At 32.1% G+C, this 22,274-nt stretch overlaps 2 protein-coding genes across 2 annotated transcripts; one reads left to right on the top strand and one right to left on the bottom strand.

Moving 5' to 3' along the window:
* Positions 1 to 4,169: 4,169 nt before the first annotated feature.
* LOC129945622 (late secretory pathway protein AVL9 homolog) lies at positions 4,170 to 12,547 on the top strand. The gene is made up of 7 exons (XM_056055462.1): positions 4,170 to 4,497; positions 8,870 to 9,073; positions 9,147 to 9,876; positions 9,948 to 10,349; positions 10,430 to 10,607; positions 10,680 to 10,747; positions 10,832 to 12,547. The coding sequence occupies exons 1-7, from the start codon at positions 4,432 to 4,434 to the stop codon at positions 11,203 to 11,205; spliced, it is 2,022 nt and encodes a 673-aa protein (XP_055911437.1). The 5' UTR covers positions 4,170 to 4,431; the 3' UTR covers positions 11,206 to 12,547.
* Positions 12,548 to 13,078: 531 nt separating this feature from the next.
* On the bottom strand, positions 13,079 to 20,544 carry LOC129945623 (synaptic vesicle glycoprotein 2B-like). Its single transcript, XM_056055464.1, has 8 exons — positions 20,359 to 20,544; positions 19,965 to 20,289; positions 17,323 to 17,689; positions 16,941 to 17,261; positions 16,721 to 16,850; positions 16,497 to 16,653; positions 13,493 to 13,724; positions 13,079 to 13,260 (listed from the first exon to the last, which is right to left on the bottom strand). The coding sequence occupies exons 1-7, from the start codon at positions 20,411 to 20,413 to the stop codon at positions 13,520 to 13,522; spliced, it is 1,560 nt and encodes a 519-aa protein (XP_055911439.1). The 5' UTR covers positions 20,414 to 20,544; the 3' UTR covers positions 13,079 to 13,260; positions 13,493 to 13,519.
* Between the last annotated feature and the right edge of the window lie 1,730 nt (positions 20,545 to 22,274).

Raw genomic sequence — 22,274 nt, 5'->3', positions numbered from 1 at the left:
ACAAAATACAAATCGTGGTGGATTCACTCTTTACATCACTAGGAAGATTAAATAGAGTATAAATCTAATAGGAGTGTAAATGTTTATCTTAAGTTAACGTTAATTCCCATCTTTTGAAGTCTTATATTACTGGAACCGAATAGCAAAGTTTAACCATAATTAAAATGTGGTATCACTAAAGCTTAATATAGCAAAATAGAAGCTTCAAAAGTTAGTTGGCTTCTTGTTCTGCTTAGAATTTAAGCTTTTTGAAAATGTTTGCATAGACATAACTAACGTTCTTCTTAAAATCAAGATAATCATGTGTAACTAATTACACCTGAGTATCGTATACTTCCAGCAATGTTTAGTGAGACACCATCCATATACAAAATTATTTCAGTATTCACTTGTAATTTCATACATCTAATTTTACTTACATTCATTTTCAGCTTGTCAATTTTCAACCAATTATTTACTCTTCTCAAGTCCTCCGCATTGGCACAATATATTCAACGTTCATGTAAATAGGTTAGACTATTATACGCAAAAAGCAGATCGTTATTAAACGCATTCGATATTTTATTGAACTTTAGTTGTCGATTCTATTCGCCAAATATGATTTAAAGCAAAACATACGTTTTTTATCATGTTCTGTCTATCGAGCTTCAAAGGCGCGTGATTTTGATTGGATTCCGAAAACATTTTTTTAATGGACAGGTTCAGGCGACATAAGGGACTTGAAAATAAGTTTCTAGCATCTGATTGGCCAGATGCAAAAAAATTGCCTTCCATTTAAGGCAACTTTGTTGGAAAGTTGACTGGAAAGTTATTCAAAAAAAAATCTGCCTAACTATCAAGTCAAGTCTACTCATGTCAAAATGACAGGTATATTTTTTCATTCAACTGAAAGCTGAACTTTATTACTATATGATTTAATTATTTTCTGCACAACTTCATTTAATGCTTCCGTAAAATGGTTCCTTGTCAATTTTGAATAGAAATAACTAATATTTCTTTACAATACAACATATACATAAATCGTGATGGAGTTTTAGCCTGCCTGAGGAGTGTTTTGTAGACAATTATTTTGTTGGTTTTTTTTGTACTATGAACTTAAAGTAGATGTTTGCGAAGTAAAGTTTTGAATTTGAAATTCATGACACTTGCAAATGTACGTTCAAAGAATGAAGTTGACTGCAAATGAAGTCGCTTGTGTTGCCTGAACCTGCCCATATTCTTTATACATTCAAGTAAAAGGAAATGTTTACACTTGATAAGCTCCAACAGTTCTACTACTATTTCTTTATGGTTTTACATATACAATACATATGTACAAAAATTTAAAAACTTATCATATATGTTTAAGAGATTCAAATTATACAAATCATTGCGGAAATATTTATCTATCGTAATATTTATTATTTTTTGAAGAAGATTTTTTGAAAAACCGGATATTATTTCAAAAAATATATCAAATTAAAGGCCAAAAATTATGCTAAAACGTAGTTTAAGTATGTAAATATTTCAACGATGATATCATCACCAATCAAAGTGAATTCTCTATCAATATAATAAAATAGACTTGATTAAGTTGCAGGAGTACCAGCATACACAAGTCTTCTAGATAACATCAGAGGGGGGAAAAACTGTTTGTAACGCCTTAGGAAACCCAAATATATGACGAATTTTTGGCGACATTCAAACTCATTGGTTGCTAGCGCCTCTCATGCATAGCGGAAAAGTTAGTAAATTGTGTATTAGGTACAGTAAGCTAGTTAGCTTTTCTAGTGTCATACATTTCAAACTTGGAACTTAACTTCACTAACCTCTACTTTAAGTTCATGGTACAAAAACTATCAAAACAATTATTGTCTGCAAGACTCCCCAGGCAAGCTTTAAGTCCAACACGATTTGTATTTTGTTTTGTAATGAAATATTACCTTTTATTAGTTTGTAATTTAACAAGGAACCATTTACACAAAACATTAAATGGAATTGTGCAGAAAATAAATAAGTCACACAGTAATAAATTTCAGCTTTCAGTTAAATGAAAAAAATATTATCAACTGTCACCTTGACAGAAGTAGACTTGGCTTGATAGTTAGGGACATTTTTCTTTACTAACTTTCCAGTCAACTTTCCAATAAAGTTGCTAGCCAATCAGAAACTTAACACTAGCCTTACTTTCAAGTCCCTTATGTGGTCTGAACCTTCCCACTAATACCTTAAGCTAGAAAGTTCCATCTTAAGATTTGTTTCATGTATAACGCTAAATATAGCTTTAGCTAGAATTCCGTTTGTTTATACAAGTATTTTGGCTTAGAATCTAAAGCGAAAACAAACAATCTTTTAACTTTAGACAGGTCAGTTTAGACATACAAATAGTGGGCAAATGACAAACATTCTGACAGAGCCAAATTTTGGTGGAGACCTTGCGTTTACCATAAAAATACAAGTTTAAAATTCGCCATCAATCCCATAGAGGAAATATATTATACGTGTACTCACAAGTGTGTACCAGTGAGCAATGTCAAAAGTTCACTTTCTCCACTGGCGAACGTTCACTTCACGAGGAAGTATGTACTAGGCTTTAGGGTAAACCCAAGGTCTACACCAAAATTTGGCTCTGTCGGAATTTTCGCTATTTCAATTGTCTAAATTGAACGGATTACTTATTGTATAGTGTAAGTGTGGCTTTCACGGGAAAAGAAAATTTCGAGTAAGTTTAACTTAACCTATGTTTGATGGTTAAGTCCAGTTCTTATGCCGTCCTTCAGCTATGTGTATATGCCCAATGCTCATCGAGCTAGAGCCTATCGGATAGACCGTTGAGCCGCAATGTCATTCTATTGAATCGACTGTTTTCTATAAATATTTGACTCCCGCATACATATAAACTCGGTCACATTCGCACTGCAACTGAAGAAAATTAATAAAATATGAACTAGTCAAAGCTTTCTTGTCATGCGCCTAGAAATTTTGATATTTTTGTAGCTTTAACGATAATATTCTAGCTAAGCTATTATACAGCTATATTATATGAAAGCAAATGAATCTAGCTTTATGGCTTTTTTTAAAATAGCTAAAGATCGTTTTTAATCACACAAAACCTGGCTTTAAAAATCCAAATTTTAGCTTTAGTTTTATTTTATTTCACTGACCCAATATGCACACATCACTTGTTCCAGAATTGCCGTGGTAGACTTTTTGTCTCATTTCCACTTCCTACGACACATTAGGCTATATTGACGTTTGGATTTTTAAATGATCTGTCGAATCAAATCTTTTTATATGGTGTAAATGTTAAACTTGTTTTGTGCAAAAGTACTAATAGTTCTAATGTTCGGTTTATATGTACCATAACTGCACTTCGAAGTCTGCAGGCAGAGAGGATGCAAATTAATGCAGCCAAACTTGTTGGATAGAGACAAGATAAAAAGCCGACGCCTTCGACAATGCAGATTATAGGAAATCTGATGAGGATTATAGTGAAGACGAATGTGTTCGTCTTTATTAAAGCATCTTCGTCTGTATCTTCGGTTACCACAATGTTGCAACAGTAAAAAAAGCTTTAAATTTCTTCCATATTTTTAAATTTTGTTTCTGCTAAATTTTGTACTTTGTTACATCTTTTTTCAACGAACTTAATTTAAATGTCTTTTTAATTGTAAGGTTCATGAAACTAATTGTGATATTTTTCTTATATTCGTGAGCCTCTTTTCCGATTTTGAATGCGTTTTAACTATATATACAGAATTTCAAGTATGATTTAATTCTCATTTTAAGACTATGGAAAACATTTTCTTACTTGATTATAGGCACCTTTTTTGGGTGTCTGAAAATGTTTTTCAATTTTCAGTTCAGTTTGTTGCTATTGTTTGGTTTTTTACTTATTTATATATCTGCCTTTCTCTACTTTTCTATATTATGCAAATGCAGATACCTGTTAATCTACTTTAAGAATCTGTATCACAAACAACTTCTAGCTTATATTTTAATTTTACTTTTGCAGTGTTTTTTTTTTTCTTGTTTTCCTCTTAATTTGAATGTATTATTAAGTTAATCGACTAACCGTCTCACACTTTTAACAAAACCATAAGAATAAAATACAATTCGAACAGTTTTAAAATTTTTCATTCAATTGACCAACCGGAGCCAACTTCATTCATATGTCATTGTATTTGCCGGGGCAGAAGGAAAGGTGCATTTTGCAAAAAATACCAAGAAAATGGAGAGAAACGTCAAATGTCAAAAATATTTTACGTACGTACTTGTGTTGTACTTGTCTTGTCTCTAGAGCAAAATTTGTGATTTCAATAATTTTTGTTGTGTTTTTTTAAATACTTCTTACATAAAAGTGAAATAAAATCTACATAAGATTGTAATAAGTTATTAATTTAGTAGTTCAAGTATTATGTGATTGTTGTTAATAATTATTTTCAAGTTAAAATGTCTGAAAAGCCACCGATTTTGCACATTTTAGTTGTTGGATTCCACCACAAACTCGGCTGTCAGGTAAATTTACATTTTTTTTTGCAATCTATGTTTTCACCAATTTACTAAAAAAAAAACATTTTATTTTATGTTATAAATAAATGTTAATTATTTAAACGCTTACAGAATACGCAATTATTATATTAGAACGATGACGACGTGTTATCAATAGAAATAAAGACAAGAATCCCATAAACATACTTTGGATGGTATTGATTTTTTTCCTCTGGAATTTGGAGTGGACTTCATTGTTGTTAAGTTGTTATGAAAAGTACTAATATGCTTAAGGACAGTTGTCTAGAAGTACATACGATACCATTAATTATTCTCAGCCTCAAATATATGTGTCTTTAAACTTCAAAAGAAATTAAGCGAACGTTTTTAAATAGAACCTTGTGGCAGTATCCACTGAGACTTGAACTTTCGGGAAAGTTCAAATTTACTGTCAAAGCTGTCATTAACCCTTCGAGGACTTATGATAGCCTAAAAATTAACCTCTCGGATCTCCTTATGTTCTAATCGGTTGAAGACTTTGAATATAAATAAAGTTCCATCACAATTGTGACTCATTCTACAAACTCAAGTCAAACACAGAGATCGAACTCTAATATTAACTTATTCGAATTAAAAAAATAGATAGGTATGATAAGATTTTCACAACTATCGAATATCAAATTATCTCGGTGCAAATCACGCTACAGAGAAATTCATATATAGTCTGTAATTCTTCAGATGGAATACAAAACGTAGATAAGAGTGAAAACAAAAACATTCATAATCTTAAGACGGAAATAAAAGAATGAAGTCTGAGTCTTTAAATCATACTCAGACACTGATTAACTGGTTAATCATTGTGTTGTAGCAACTTTCAACAATTCTATAAAATTATAAACGCCCTTGAAACTATACATTTAAGTTTGTAAGCACTTCTAGAATGAACCTAAGTCGTTTTACAGTGGAGTAGATTGCATTATTCATTTATTTGGCATTTATCAAGCGGTAAATAACAACAACAATAACAATATTAGTGTTTAAAAAAATATGTTATGACGATAATAATAAAATCAAACAATTATTTGAACAACTATAGACTCAAAAATACATTCGAAAAAATAGGAAGAATGTTAAGAGTGGGGTCCACGACAAGATTCTTCTAAGGGATGTAGAGTTGAGGGAAAAATCAAAAATATCTTAAACAAAATGCGTTGTAGGTAACATTCTGGACATTGGATTAAAATGTTAGTAGTTTTTCGGTATGTAGAAAAGTTTAAAAGAGAGCAGATCATGAATTTGTATTTAAATAAATTAGGTTGCGCAATAGCCCGTTAAGAACTGGGGCCTAGTCACTAAAGCACTCTACCATTCGTGTTGTCAGGGTTGCAGGGGACTTACAGTTTCACGGCAAAAACGAACGCCTTATTTGAGATAGAAGTTTGTATGAGAAGGATTTGTCAATTCTACGCACTCTTGTTTTTATTTAGTTTTTATTAATTCAAACTTATAGCTGCCCTAAAGCCATCCTAATTACATAACTTACAACTAACTTAACTTAATGGACTCTCTAAGTTAAACTATAATACTTAATACTAATACTCTGTTTTGAAAAAAGAAAAAGTCTAGAGTGTCAAAACATTAACGTTTTAAATACGACAAAGTCATCCGCAAGATTTTGGAAAGCCGCCAAATCTTTCAACGGAAGAATCAATTTAATTGCTGCATCTCTGAAAGCCAAAATAGGTAAGGCTCCGGTTGAAGACCGAATTCTAGTAGAGTAGAGAACTGTTCCTTAGAATTCTTATCCGTATTGACAGAGGAGTTCAACAGGATTTTTAAGAACGCAGACGGCCCTGAAAACTTCAAGAGGTCAATAATATATCCCTTACACAAAAAGGGTCTTATGATGTACCGGAAAATTGAAGGGGCATCTCCTTATTGAATTCTGCCGTAAAGCTTTTTAGTTCTCTAATTTTTAATAGGCTTACACATTGGAAAAAAGAAAAGAAAATTTTTAATGCATTTCAAGCAGGAAGAGCTATTCGACTATAGACCAAGTATTCAGTTGGATAAACATTGCGCATTACTTCAAAAGAAGGAAACAAAAACTTTAAGTCTTTTTTGGAGTATCAAGTAAAGTCGTTACCCTTGCCACAGCGATGTATGAAAATAATGTGGCCTACGTATGGGATGTGGAGTATATATCTGAAGAGTTTTCAACAGAAATGGGAGATTACGAAGCAGTGTGTTGAGCTCACTACCATTTGTTTTTTTTTTATTAATGATATCATCGAGGAGGTCAGAGGAGGAATCCAGTTATGAAGTACTCGGATACCAGGGCTGATATTTGCGGATTATATATTTTTTTCTCAACAGACTGGAGACATACTGTGAAAATTGGAATCTGTCAGTTAATTTACGGAAGTCTAAAATTATGATATTTCGGGGCGGAGGAGGAAGATATGCAAATAACGAAAAGTGGGTACAAAGGTGAATATGTTGCAATTGTTCGAGAGTACAAATATTTAGGGGTCTTAATAACATCTAACCTCAACAAAAAAAAAGCATTTTGAGTCCAAGCTAGCGCAATCACAAAGAGCAGTTTCTTCTGTGTGGAAACGTTGCATCGACAATAAAGGTGTTTAGCATAGTTCAAAGATAAATATTTTTCATGCGACGGTAGCTTCTATAATGCTTTATTGTTCGCAAGTTTAGGGATATTGCCAATACTAGGAGGAGGTATTTCTTAAAGCGCATTTTTCGGCTACCAATTTGCACTCCAATTTATATGCTACATTTGAAAAAAAACTGAATCTCCATTTTTCTTAAGGACCTTAAAGCTGCATTTTGATAACATTATTAACGTGATAGAAATGGACGAAGAAACATTGCCGCGACAAGTACTTAAAAAGATTTAGTCAATCTTAATAAGAGAGAAGATGTACACCTCTTCATTGCAAGATGTCCTGTTTTGAAAGAGTTTCGTATTAAATATTTTGGAGCACCTGTGATGGAATTGGCGGAAACATTGGAAGTTCTGAATGGAAAAGTATGCTGAAAAAATGTATTTAAGTGTATTAGAACCGCACTGAGAAGGAAGACTTTTAATAAAACAACTAAGTTAATTATACAATTAATCTTAAATACATTGTCAATCTGGTAGACTGCTACTGGCCAAACAATATTTAACTTGTGAATATAGTATGATAATTGTTAATTTTAAACCCATTTTTCAAATAAAGTTTTTATAGCTAAACTAACTACTAAAATCTATTGAAACCACCGAAACTGGTTCTCCTGCTCCACTCTATCAATTTGGTCCCCGTCAGACACAGCCCTACTGAACCGAAAGAGCTTTACTCAGTCTTGTGGAATGACGTCCCGATCGTAAAGGAGTCGTATAATGAAGCCGCTGAAGTTTGCACTTTCAAAATACACCCCAAAATTAAGTTGTTGGAAAAAGACATAGCTCTCGGGAAAGGGCAACTTTGAACCACACAGGACAGCCATAAATGATTATCGGCATAGATGATTCGTTAGAAGTAAGGGTTCTCTGGCTCTTATCAAAGCCGCATTTATACGTCTGTCGAAATATAAATACTGATCTGCCCATATGAGGTAACTCACTACACTTTAATCGGTAATCGCTGTCAGCAAAGATCAACGATGACCATCTTGCTCCAATTCTTGCACGATCCCCTGGTGGCCCTAGAGAACGGATCGCTGAATCTTGTCGAAATCATGATGCAAGAGAATTCTAATAGTCCCAAACGTGCAGACCGTCCTCTAAGTCTTACCATTTAGATCGTCATAAGACTACCTTTCAGATCGCCGGTGTAAATGCTGAAGCGAAGACCGTTTTTAATTTGTTGTTTACACCAGAACAGCACATGTGCATTGTTTTTTTTTTCATTTATTTCATTGGATATCAAAAACAAGTTCAGACGCATCATGAATTCTGTCATGAGCCCTTGAACCTGAACTGTTTATCCGGAGTTATTTTGTTATCCGCATCCCACTTAGAGTAATATATTGATGATCTTCTTGAAAACTTTTCTGATGCTCGGAAGAATACTTATCGACGAAGGCTTAAGTAAATATTGTAAACTTAACGTTAGCATTTAACAAATAAAATAGGGATTCGACGGGTTGGATTTACTCCCTTTTTTCGGATGAAGATAAACCACAGCGGTCGCTAATAATATTACTCAGTTTTCAAATATTGGTTCTCGACTCAAAATGTTGAGAACAAGAACAAGAACAGAATTTGAATTCAAACTAATTTTATCATATTATGGAAATAGATTTCAACTCAAGATTTTTATTTTGTTTAAACTTTAGAAAAATCCTTTTTTTTAAAAAGATTTTTTAAAATTTAATTTAATTTTAATTTGTTTAGGTTGAATTTTCGTATCCGCCTCTCATTGTTGACACAGAAGGCAAAAATGAGTGCCCCTCCGGTTGGAAATATCTACCAACTCTTGCATTGCCAGATGGATCGCATAATTATCTTGAAGATACTGTCTTTTTTAATTTGCCAAGTTTATTGGACCCAACTGAGAGTATATTTGGTGTATCTTGCTATAGGCAAATACCAGTTGAGGTTAGTTGTCTAATTCTATTTCTATTTCTCATTTGTATTTGTTTAATTTCAACACATTTTATTTCCATTTAAGAAACTGAAAATTCGCACAGCAGATGTAACCAGAAGTACTGTTCAAAAATCAGTGTGTATTTTGTCACGCCTCCCCATCTACGGATACATAGAAGTGAAACTATCTCTCATTGCTGACGCATTCTTCGACCAAGGTGACTTCTCATGTACAGACATTCTAGTCAAAGCCTACAACCAGCTGAATGCTTGCCTCGTTGAAGAACCCCGAGCATTGCGCCACTTTTATGTTGGCATTTCATTGCGGGAGATCGTCCTTAAATGGCGGCACAAGACGTTGATATTGTTTAAATTGTTTCTACTGCAACGTCGCGTCGTATTCTCTGCATCACCCGTTCGAGGCATGTGTTGTTTGATCTTGGGAATATCATCGCTAATACCACGTCTGTTGGAGAAAGGCTTTCAAGAAGTCGCCTGCGTTCGAACATCACGCCCGATGTCCCCGATGCCAGACTTTTCCAACGCTCAAACAAATGACGATGACAATAGCAAAATAGAAAACGTTTTGCCGGAACCAACAATCGAAGAAGAGAATGGCTGTGCTATCAATCATCCCACGAATGAGAAACTGGGCGAAATAAGTGAAAGCATCTCATCTTCATCGTCTCCCGTCAAGAGCAGCCCTGAATCGAATCGGGAGTTTGTTCGAACCGATTCGAATGGAGCCGAAATTGGAAAGCGAATAGATCGAAGTAATTCTTTGACTCGTGAAACTAGTATGGATACATTAGAATGTAAGATTTATCCCTAAATATCTAAATATACATTAACTTGAAGGTTGGTGTTGGTTTTTTTTTGTTTGCAGCCAATATGTCCGCAATGTCATCTATTAACCCTGATGAATATCGTTCGCCAATTACCATCTTCGCTAGTGGAAATCTTTGCTTGCCATACCTTTCGTTGCCATACATGGATCTTCTATCGGATCCGTCTGTTCTCAGCTATGTCATTGGAACTTCAAATGTTCTATTTCAACAGAAACGTAATTTGGCCGATATACAAGTTGATGTTGAAAATTGCACAATAGAAGCCAATGATCCCGACCTTCGGAAGCAACTCTCCCTAACAACTGAGGACCTTCGCTTTATGGAATATTTAATGCGTCATGTCCAGAATCCCAAAGAAGATGCCCAAGGCAGTGAATTCTGGATACGGGAACAATTCCAAGGTTACATGTTATCGCTGCTTCGTACTGCTGTGATGCAAGGTAAGAAAGGAAACTCTTTTTTATTAAAAATGTATCAGATTTATAAAAGTTGTTGGTTTTGTCTTGTTTTTCAATTTCAGATAGCCCAAAAGATTGTGATCATTTCAATAGTAATTATATGTCAACCTTCAAAAGAACACAATGTTTTCAAGAGTGGTACGATGTTCGACCAGACCCAAGTTTCTTCGAAAATCTACCTTCTGGTCACTTATTTGCAGGGACGCTTTCTTACAATGATATGAGAAATAAAATTGCACAGTAAGACGTCATTTATTTAAACTGGTAGATGCTTCAAATAATCAAACATTCTTTCCATTCTTTTCTCCTTAGTTCCATGCAAAATAGTGAAAGTGGGCGAAAAATAAATCTAGCAGTGACTTCAACAAGTAAAGCAGTTGGTAAGTTTTTTTTTTTGTTGTTTTTCTTTGTTGTGTCCTAAGCATCATTGTTTCCGTATTATTTACTTTTTCTTTTGAAATAAGGAGGTGCAATCTCACAAGCCAAAGGTGCATTATCAAATTGGTGGTCTTCGGTAACAACAGCTCCCCCAGCAGTAACAGTCTTAAATCAGCCACAAAACTCAGCAATATTTCATACTGATAGTTCGGATGCCGAAATCAACGAAGCCGACAGTGAAAAAGCTAATTCTCCAAATAAAAAGATTATCCCAATAAATGAGTTATCGGAAAGCTCAAGAACCGATAAATTAGATAGTGCTGAAGAAAGTGTAGAGGACGAAAGGCACATTAAAAACGAAGGCATTGTTGAGATTGCCAAAGAAGCTGAATTGTTGGATGCCAATAACAGCAGCAGTAATAGCGGAACAAGACAAAACGGAGATGTTTTTGTGGTATAATTAATATATATTATTAAAAAAATGTTATGGTATTGTCTGTTTCGCCTTGGGAAGAGAGTCAGACAGAAAAGTGCAACAAAGGAGTGAATTAAACATTTTTATATAAATTCAAACACAAAATAAGCACAGAAATTAATTTTCAGAATAAATGTTATTTGTATTTTGTCATCAAATTCAAACCACACTGAATCCCAAGTAAAGATTTATTTTTTAATATTCTAAGTGTTGCCTCTTTGTTGCTCTGGTTTGTCCCAAGGCTTTATAATTGCCACTTTGTAATAAGTCAAACATCTAGATATTATTTGTTATAAACAATTTTCAGTAAATTGCATAGGTACATATATTAATTCATTGAACCATATAAATAAATATATAAGTTCATACAAATTCAAAACTGGGAAATGCAATAAATAATAGAACACACATAGGCCCTTATTACGAGAAGCGAATTAAAAGTTCGACTTAAAGCGAACGTTTGAGAAATCTAATATGAAGCAAAATTGAGATGGGTTAACATTTTTTTTTTTCAAAAAAAAGTTGTTTTTTGAAGTGAATATGAAAATGGGATTCGCCAAATGAGTGATTTTGAATACGTTCGCTTTCAGTCGAATGTTCGATTCGCAATTATATTTATTAAAAATCAACAATCAGTCTTTTTGGTTCTATAAATAAAAGTAGTATACCAGTGTTTTTTGTACATTGATATGATTATTGTGTTTTTCTTCTTATGCGTGTCTTTGTCCCACAACCAAAAAAAAGTTTTTGTAATGGTAAAGATCTCCTTAATTTGAATCTCGCCCTTCAGTTTTTCTATAACATTAAGTTTTTTAAAAAATGTCCCTTTAAAAATGCTAAAAACAACTAAAAGTTAAGTTAAGGTTAAGTTAAAACCAAAAATATCCCTTAACAGCACATTTTATGATGATTTCCAAATTACCAATCTTTCTCTTTTTGATACGATTTAAATCATTTAGAGTCTTACTTAGTTTCAAAAAATTCTCATTAGTTAACTCTATATGAAGTTTTGGGGAAACCTTGAATTTGATACTTTCATAGTTTTGAAAAATCCGTTTGGACTTAAATTTTTTGTGTTGATTTTGAATCCAAACTTTTTTAATATATTTCAATAAAATTGTTGATTTGTTACAAGAATAAAACTTAGTTTCAAAATGTTTTGCCTTTTTCTATTGAAACCCGTTTTAGGGCTTTGGCGTTCTTTCAAATTTTTGTAAGGCAGGTGAAATCTAACAACTTATGAAGCTTTGTTCGAAAATTATATGAAATAATACAAATATTTTAACTCAATATTGAAGAAAACAATTATAGATTCGGAGAAACATGACACCTCAAAAATCCTTATATACTTGTTTTTCGAATAAAAAAATATCTCAAAAACCTGTAATGATACATACATTTTGAAGTCAATATTCTTGATCAACGGGGAAAAGTGAACAATCGAATACAAAGCAGTAAATAGCTGTTTGAACGGGAAATTGTTAAATCAGACGAATTCATTGAAGAAAAAGAAGTTTTGAGCTAAATTGTCATATTTAAATTTAATTTTACTTCCTAATTACCACTCTCTCTATTTTCTGCGTAAGTACGAAAACTTTCTAAAGCTAATCAACATCATTTACCTCTAACTTTAATTGAACCCAGAAAGACTTTGTTGTTAATCCTTCTCAATGATTCTTTAATTCAATCAACCTTTACTTATTTTCTCGCCTCTGCACTGTAACCTATTATTGTCGCCCGAAGAAATGATCCCATCTCTTAGAAATTTATTTATTTTGATACATTAGGATTTATTTATGATACGAATTTAAAATGATATTAATATTTCGTTCGTTGTTCCATCAGAAACGAATAACCCAAATGATAAGTGTTTTCTCAATTTAAAAATAAAAGACTTTAATTTACATAAGCTATAAATAGTATTATAATATTTAAATTTACTAAGCAGTAAGAGGTCAAACATTTTGTTGTTTGTTTTTAATTTAATTTTATTCTTAATTATATATGACTGTAGTTGTTTGACGTATATTGATAATAATTCTGGAAATCAGAAAAAATATGAAATAAATAAATTAAAATATTAATAAAAAAAAACAAAAAATAGAATTATACTTAAAATTTTTATCGTATGTTTATATTTATAAAAACAAAAAAAATATTAAAATTAATGTAACTATATCGAAAAAAAATAATATATAATAATAATTATGTATATTAACAAAATTAACATGTTTTTTAATAAGTTTTTTTTTTATTTTTATTTGTATCTCACTTGTATATTTAAATAGTATAAGCAGGTTTAGGTTTCTATGGAAATATTTTGATCCTTTTTTGATGATGCTCCTTTGGGCAAAAGAAACGCTGTAAATGCACCTGAAAGTAAAAACGAGCTAGCCAGGAGTATGGCCAATTGACAATGGTTTTCTATTAATGCACCGATGACATTAGTTCCAATTACGCTGCCAATTCGTCCCATCATCAAACAAATGCATACTGCCATTGCTCTGTAAAGAAATTCATAATTTTAGCTTTTTTGTTGTTCATTAATTAAAATCTAATAAACAATTCTTTATTACAGAATTGCATTTAAAAAAGTTTCAAAAACACTCAAACTAATAGTTATTATTAATATTACAATTTGAATTGTTGTTTTTGAGTGTTCAACTTCGTGGTTGCCATTTTTTAATTGACTCAAGCTGATATTTAACCGTTTATCATCAAAAAGAAAAGTGCGAAAGTTCAAGGGACAACTCATTGCAAAAATTGTTTATTTAAATTAAATAATAATACACATGTGTTTGTATTTGTAAAGTTACGAGACTTGTTTGTTGGAACTTAAGTCTTTTCTGGAATGGGAGTGTCATTGTCATCTTAAATAAGTAATGGTAGTAGGCATAAGCTAGCATATGCGCGCATAAGTAAAAGTGCGAATACAAAGAATCTCAATACGAGCGAACATAATGGAGTCTAGCTCCGTTTCGTTCAATTTTTCTCAGTTTCGTTAACTTAAGCAAGAGCGATCCCAGTCGCTCGCCGCATAAGTAAAATATGACATGTAGATACGGGAGCAAAATTGCATTATGGCTATGCAGTAATTTCGCAAACTTAAGTGAATTTTCGTTGGGTTTTTGACATAAGCTTATGTTTGTTTATGCCTATTATAGTTGGGCCTTAAATCTTACTACAAAAGTAGTTGAAATTTCCCCTCCGACGTAGTGTACAAATTTCGGCTACAAAGTAAGTGCACACTGGTTTTGATGTTTCACCATCAGCTGCTAAATAAATCTTTCGGTATTTAAATACAAATATAAATCAAGCATATTATATCTTCTTTTTGATTTTATTGAATTTAAAAATAAAAAACAAACTATTTAAAGTAAATGTTTCTTATTTTATATGAATAGGACAGTTCCGGATTGACTAGCTTTGTAGTACAATGTTGTATTCACAAAGCTAGTTGAATTTTGACTACGTAGTTACTAGCTTTATGAATGCGCCCAATGTAAAGATTAATCTATGATGTAATTTTTGAAGGCTTGCGGACGACTGTTGAGTGGAAACAATACAAGTAAAAATACAAAATTAATTCACCCGTTAACAAAATAAATTAACCTGATCCCGATTCAACTACGGATTAAAACAAATTTAATATAGTTCACGAATTTAAGTTGAAAAAAAAAGAATAATCTTTAACACTCGGAAAAGATGTCTTTAACTATCTAAGTAGACATCTTCTTTATGTCAGACTGAACCCTTAATAATTTATTTTGCTGTACAGCATTGGTTGAAGGAGCCGTGGTTGCCCTAAGCCTCACTTATATTTTGTAAAGGAAGTGGAATAGTGAAATCAAGGAATCGAATGCTAGTCATTGTTTCGTAACCGTAACAATTTTTGGGAGGGTTGTTCTCTGCCTGGAGTTAGGTTATTTGTCATTGGTTTATGCCGAAAACTTTATTGGGTTAAACCGGTACTTCAGAGGTTCTAAAATAATTAAAAAGAGAGGAGAAAGACTCATAAGGCACTAATAGAAAAAGGAGGCTGAGATTGACCCACACTGAAAACTTTCCATAAGTGCTATTGTGTCGATTTGTCTAAAAGTTGAACAAAATATTAACAACTACTTTTTGTGTAAGATGAAGGACTTATTTAAAGTCAATATCATTCTTTGTTCTCCTATTACTTGAGGCGACAATCATTTCTTATCAGTTTTTCTTTTGTTGTTTTTGTAGGTTTTTCTCATTTGTAAGAAACGTCATTTGTATTTTTTTTTCTAAAAGAATAACTTAAAGTTAGCAACAATATTTTATATATGAATAATAAGTTTCATTTCAAAATCACGAAAAACTATTTTTACCAATTAAAATAAAATTACTGACTGTTGGATTTTTATGAACAAAATACTGAATGTTGAAAACAATTTATGTAATAGCATGAAATTAGTTTGAAGATAATATCTTAAATTTTTACAAAATATTCGAGTCCAAAAGCAGTTTTTTCCCACTTTTGTTCGTCGTCCATATCTTAAGAACCAGAAAAGATTCGACTTCAAATTAATTTTGTAATACAGACAATAACACAGAAATATGAAGAAAGGGCTCTCAAAAAAATTGAGTGGGTGGCTTATTTTTACCATATCAATTATATATTTAATCCGAAATATCTTACGAAGCAAAATCGTTTGAGACTTAAATTAAATTTTATATTATATAATGTGACGTGGTACCAAGCTGATATTGTTTTGAAAAAAAAACCTATGAAAACATTACTAATAAACATGATTGAAATTGATTTTCCACTAAAATATCATTTCAAAAACTGGAAATATTAGCTCTAAACTAATTTCCACTTATAAAAAATATTGTTATTGTTATTAATCTATTCTTTCTGTCCGTATTCTCACTCTTTCCGCATCATAACGCGAAAGCACGGTTGAGAAGGTATTACATTTTGGTGTTCTGTTAAAAATAACACGGTTGACCGGTCTCCGCTTATTACTGTTTAAAAATTAAGAAGTTATGTAAATTGACGCTTCATCTAGTTTTGTCCTTTTTTAAAATGACTTTTGCAATTACTATGATGCTCGCCAACTTAGATTCCAATCTTAAGATAATCATATACCTAAGGCTTAAAGCTTTTATTTAGGGTTTTATAACCATTTTATATACACCCTTATAAAATTCAATTAAAGAAGATATTACAAAATTTGTACAAGTGTAATTTTGAACATTTCAAAACAAGTGATTAAAAAGATAAGAATACATATTTATCAGCTTACCGTAAATGCGTTGGAAATATATCCACAATGACAGCGCTAAGAACAGACGAACTTATTGCACAAACAAGCAGTACTACAAGAAAATAAACCGCAATTATTGGAATATCCACGAGTACAGATAAAACTCCGCAGCTGCCACATATGAATAATATTATAACTAAAATTAGTATTAAAAACCATTTCAATATAAATAAAGTTAAGGTAAGTTATTTATTTATACTAACATAGAGAAGGCCTTCGTCCAAGTTTACCAGTAAAATAACCGATAAATACCAAAATCGCAACGAATATAACTTCCAGACCGAATGTGTGCTGGAATGTTGTGATTTCAAGGGTTTGTACACAAGTTGTATCCTAAAAAAAAATTTGACTGGTAATGGTAACTAACGATAGGTACTGGTAATTAGCTAATGCTAATGCTTATTGGAATTTAATATACGCTACCTGAGCTTCGTCTTCTTTACTGGTTGTTCTTTCTACTTTGTAAAATATGTTACACATTTGGTTTCTTTCATCTGGAAAGTCTTTTGTAAATTGCATAACAGTATTTAGCAAAGATGGAAACCACATATAAAGTCCTTGTGCACTGAAAAATATCCAAAATTGTATAAGACAAGACAAAAGAGTCTTGCGCAAATGCTCTCGTTTGAATAAAGGTGCTGTCTGATTCCACATCGATCGAAATAGAAACACGATATACAAATCTTCACCTCTTATCAATTTTAATCTTTGTTCGTCCTCAACATCGGGGACAATTGAATAAACCTAAACATTTTAAGATAAAAAATGAAAACAAAATTTTAATAAAATTGTACAATATTCTCACTTCAAGACTTTCTGCTTTATTACCGGTGTTGATGGAATACACCATTTTCAGAACAGCAATTGCTTCGGTTTCCTTTCCAATAGAAATCAAATACTTGGGGCTTTCGGGTAGAACAATAAAGCACAAACCCGAGACAAAACCCAACAATCCACAGCATAATATGTACATCCGCCAAGGTTTATAGACAATATCCACAAGCGGAACATAGAATGACCAATATCGGTTTATAACCGCCCATCCCATAATTGGATGGGCTAGAGCGCATATTGCAGCAACAAATGCAGCCGACATGATGGCACGATTTCTAAGTTTATTGCAGTGAAATTCACCAAGATAAGCAAATATCGTCGCTGAGGCACCAGACACTCTGCATTTTAAGTTAAAAAGATAAAAAATAAAAATGTATTTAAATTTGTTATGTATTTTCATATCCTACGATCAAAGTAAGAGCAAATGATCATAAGTCATAACTTTTGTGTACAACTCTTTTCCGCAAATGTGACATCTCAAGATCAAGACATAAGATATTTTTTAAAATTATAGCTTAGTTTTTTTCTTCACACAAACCATTGCGTATAAAATGTATAGTACTCTCAAGGGAAATTAAATTTTGAGCTCATTGATGGCTGTACTAGTGGAGTGGCTATCGTAATTTCTACCATTCTCAATTCTCCCAGGGTAAAAAGTTCCTCGACAACTGCTGCGGTGGTGTCACATAGATCGTTCGGTTCAAAGAAGATTAAAAAGACTACTATACAAACTTTTATATAAACACCCAATTCCATTTTTTTTTCATAATTAGCGAACACTAAAAGGGTTTTGTATACCTTTAATATGCCAAAGACACAGTGTGAGAATTAGGAAAAGAGGGAAGGGTTGGATATGAGTTATTGGTGTACGTTAATTTTGAATTCCTGAACAGTGGCAAAAAGGGGATATCTCGCTTTAACGATACAAGTCAGTATTGGGTTTTCGAAGAATTAAATTCCTCTCGGTTTTTTATTAACCATTGTACAATGCTGTGCAGGTCGGAATTTAATGAACTTATCATATTTTGCAATTGCAGTTCCACATCCGAAGAGGAGCTTTATGAGTCTGAAAACGAATATGAAAAGATGAGAGTGCTATCGTCAGCGAAACAATGTATTGGATTAGAAATAGTAGACAGGAGATCATTTATAAAAATGAGGAAAAGGTTTGGAGACAAAACTGAGCCCTGGGGCATACCAGCATTTATATCATGGGCCTCAGACTTGAATCCGTCCAAAACAACTTATTAAACGGTTCGAAAGAAAATTTCTAATGCAACGAAGAAGAGATTCGTCAATACCACGCACGCATTTTCGATAAAAGAGCAATATGCCTGAAATATGAAGTGCAATAATCTTACTTTCTACAAAACGATGTAAAGATTTGTTCCACTGTTCGGTGAGATGAATCATGAGATCACCAGTGGAAAGAAGGACGTTAGTGTTATTGGTCGCTAATTTGTAGGAAGAGAAGATTCGCTTTCTTTTGTAATTTATTTAGTAATCATTTTAACAACAATAGTTGAATTGATAAAATAGATAAGAAATGTGAAGATCTTTGGTTTAACATTGTATGTAAATATACAATACTATCATCTAAATTATTTAGGTAAAGCTTCACCAATTTTTGTTTGGGTCTAATAATTTGTAATTGTAGAATTTTCGTGCAATCAACAAACACTTTGGCTCTTATTAACTAAGAAAATATTCAAATTAAATATTATTTTTGTTAAAACTTAAAATTTGAAGATTGCTGGTTAACCGTTTTAAGCATTCTACAACAATAATGAAAATTTTACCAACTTGAATAATTTGATTTGTATTAGCTTTCATATATTTTTTTTCAATGGATACATCGGATTTTTACCAAAGAAACTGCAAACTTCAAATCATTTTTCAAAATCCTTTAAATTCAACCTTCATATATCAGAAATTGTGTAGTATCTTATTGGCCAGCTGCCAAAAAATTGTTTTCCAATTATGGCCACTTTATTGGAAATTTGACAGTCAAGAAAAATCTCACTTACTGTTAAGTAAGTTAAGTTATTATATTTTTACACGGTTAAGGTATTTAATAAACACCCACATTGTATTGTACTTTTTTTAACATCATAAAATTTTTTCATTGTCAGGCAAATACGAACAAAAGAACAAATTATTATCAAATAAATAATCAATTAGGTTGTGTTTAAAACGTTGCAAGAACATCTACATATTAATATCATACAGCTTCTTCAGCCAGCTTAGGTCTGTAAAGCTAATTATATTAGCTTTCTAGTCAAACACTTTCGGGACAACTAAATGTTTATGAGATGTTAAAATGGTACTTATTTCATACCCACATGATTGAAGTCATATTTTCATTGGTGCAAAGATAACCCAAACGTTCTAGTTTCCCCCAAATTATAATTTAATCTTTCACTATAAAAAAGAATCACAGCTCACTCGTATTTTAGCAAACAACATTTTTTTTGCTGAGTCAAGTACCAGCTAATAAACTGGCATACATATGTATGTAAACATTGATATGCATAACTTTCTTTATTTAAGGAAAAAAATTTCTAAGTAATGTATCTTAAAGTATAAGAATAGATTTGCGGAAAAGGTACTTACAAAAATCCATTTAAATAACGAAGAATAGCGAGAGTAACAAAATTCGGTGAAAAACTCGACACAACTGAAACGAAATACCCAGCTAAGAGTGTTGGTGCTATGACTTTTCTTCGTCCATTAGTATCAGCCAAGAATCCCCAGAGATGAGAGCTTGTTATAATTCCTAGAAAACCAACTGCACCAAGTATACCTTTATCCTGATATGTTAATTCTAGGTCACATTTGGTTATTGGCAAAACGAAACTAATGCCCAGTGTTTCCATTATAACATTTATTAAAATAAGTCCGGACACACATATTATGAAGTAGTTGAATTTTCCGAATTCTATAAAAATATTAGATATGTCATTATAATTGTTAATACGAGTATTTAATTAACCAAAAATTAACGAACTTGTCTTTTCTAATGCTTCATCAATGGAAACAGCGTTTACTAAAGATCTTGCCATGGTATGTTTTCACTAATTCAATTCATTCGCAAGAATTTATTAAGTAAGCTAATTATTTAAATTTCTACCGAACTTAACTGAATACGAGAACAATAATGATCTTCATTACTTTTCTATTCTGGATTTCGAGAAAAAAATGAGCGAATAATCAAAATGCCAGAAAGGTATACCTTCCACAAAATTAATTATATGGCATTCAGTCAATATTTGTTTTTGAATTAATTAACCTTATGATTTTGTGTACATAGCACTTAGGTTATCTTATCTAAATTTCTTATATATTTTCAGACCACCTTTTTTTATACGCAGGTAGATGAAGTGAAGGTACAATACATCATACTGTATTATATTATGAGATTTGTGAGATCCGTCTTGCATCAACTACTGTAGTTTACAAAACATTTCAATATTTCAAATGTAGGATGTTCAGAACGAAAGTTTTGACTTTATTGCACTCTTCACAGCGTTAAACTTTATTGTACTTTTCTTTTTATTTCAAAAATTCTATTGGGGCGTTATTTTATTTTGGCATAGAAAAATGTTGAAAGATACAATTTGCTTCTATTTTAGAAACGCATTTTAAGCTCAAAAATGTATGTATCAAAAACTGCATGATGGATTTGTTTTTTGATTTAATGGCTGCTACAGAAAAAATCTGACTACAGGAAATAAGGGTATATTTTATATCATATATTTTTGTCAATATACTATTATTGTATGTGACGGCTATTATCCAAAAATTAACAAATTACCGGTCTAATAATTTGTATGAATGTGTCGAATGGACACTTAAAATATGTTGTATTTACTATGAACCTTATTTATTACTATCTGAGGATACGCCAACCACTTGAATGAAACTTATAAAAAGATGTTGCACTTGGATGAGGTCATTGCAATTATTTCCTTACAAGTGCGATCTTTTACAAACTTTTGTATAGAATATTTAAAAAAGTGTTGAAAACAATATTTTAATTTGATCTGAAACAAACGTAGGCTCTGAAAAGACAGAAAGAGCAAAAGTTGATGCCTTCAAGGGTTTGGGACTCTCGGAGCGTGAAATAGCAAGCAGTCTTAACAGAAGCAAGAAACTTGTAAGCATTCAAAAAACAACGGCAGAAACAACATATTTAGAAAATCTGTTAAATACACGGCTTGATTCAAATTCCACTCTACCAACGACTAAAATAAGTAACAAAAGCTAAGTATCAGAAAGCATAACAACGTTTCAAAGGCTAATACATAAAAGTGTATTATCCAGAAAAGGAAACTAAAAAATAATCCTGTTCTGAGGCAAGTGCACAAGCATAGGATGAATTTGAATACAACTTGTATTCCCATGATCTAAGAAAGGATGAGCTTATTTTGGAAAAACAACATAGACGTACATCATGTGTAATGATGTTTGGAGCTATAACCTACTATAATGGCACAGTCGACATTTAGTCTTTGTCCACAATAATGAACGGGAACCCGTGGCATGATGGTTAGTGCGTTGGACAGTCATGCTAGAGGTCTTGGGTTCGATCCCTGCCTATGCCATCTAAAGTCTTTTCACGGGTACTGCCTCTTGCGAGGAATTGACAAATTCTCCAAGAGTAACTATTGTCATGAAAAAGTGCTTTCTCAAAATTAGCCGTTCGGAGTCGGCATATAAACTGTAGGTCCCCTCCATTCCTGACAACATTACTCGCACACAGGAATGGTTGAGAGTTGTAAGTCACTAGGCCTTGGTTCTCAACGGAATGTCGCGCCACCCAATTTATTTTTATTTATTTATCATCCAATTAAGGCTGAAATTGGCAATAATAGAAAAAATTCCAATGTTTTTTTTCGCAAGATCTAGTAAATAGGAACGAAA

This window comes from Eupeodes corollae, chromosome 2 (assembly GCF_945859685.1).
Source record: "Eupeodes corollae chromosome 2, idEupCoro1.1, whole genome shotgun sequence".
Lineage (NCBI taxonomy): Eukaryota > Metazoa > Arthropoda > Insecta > Diptera > Syrphidae > Eupeodes > Eupeodes corollae.
Note: the sequence above shows the minus strand (reverse complement) of the source record. Positions and strands in the feature narration are given on the sequence as shown.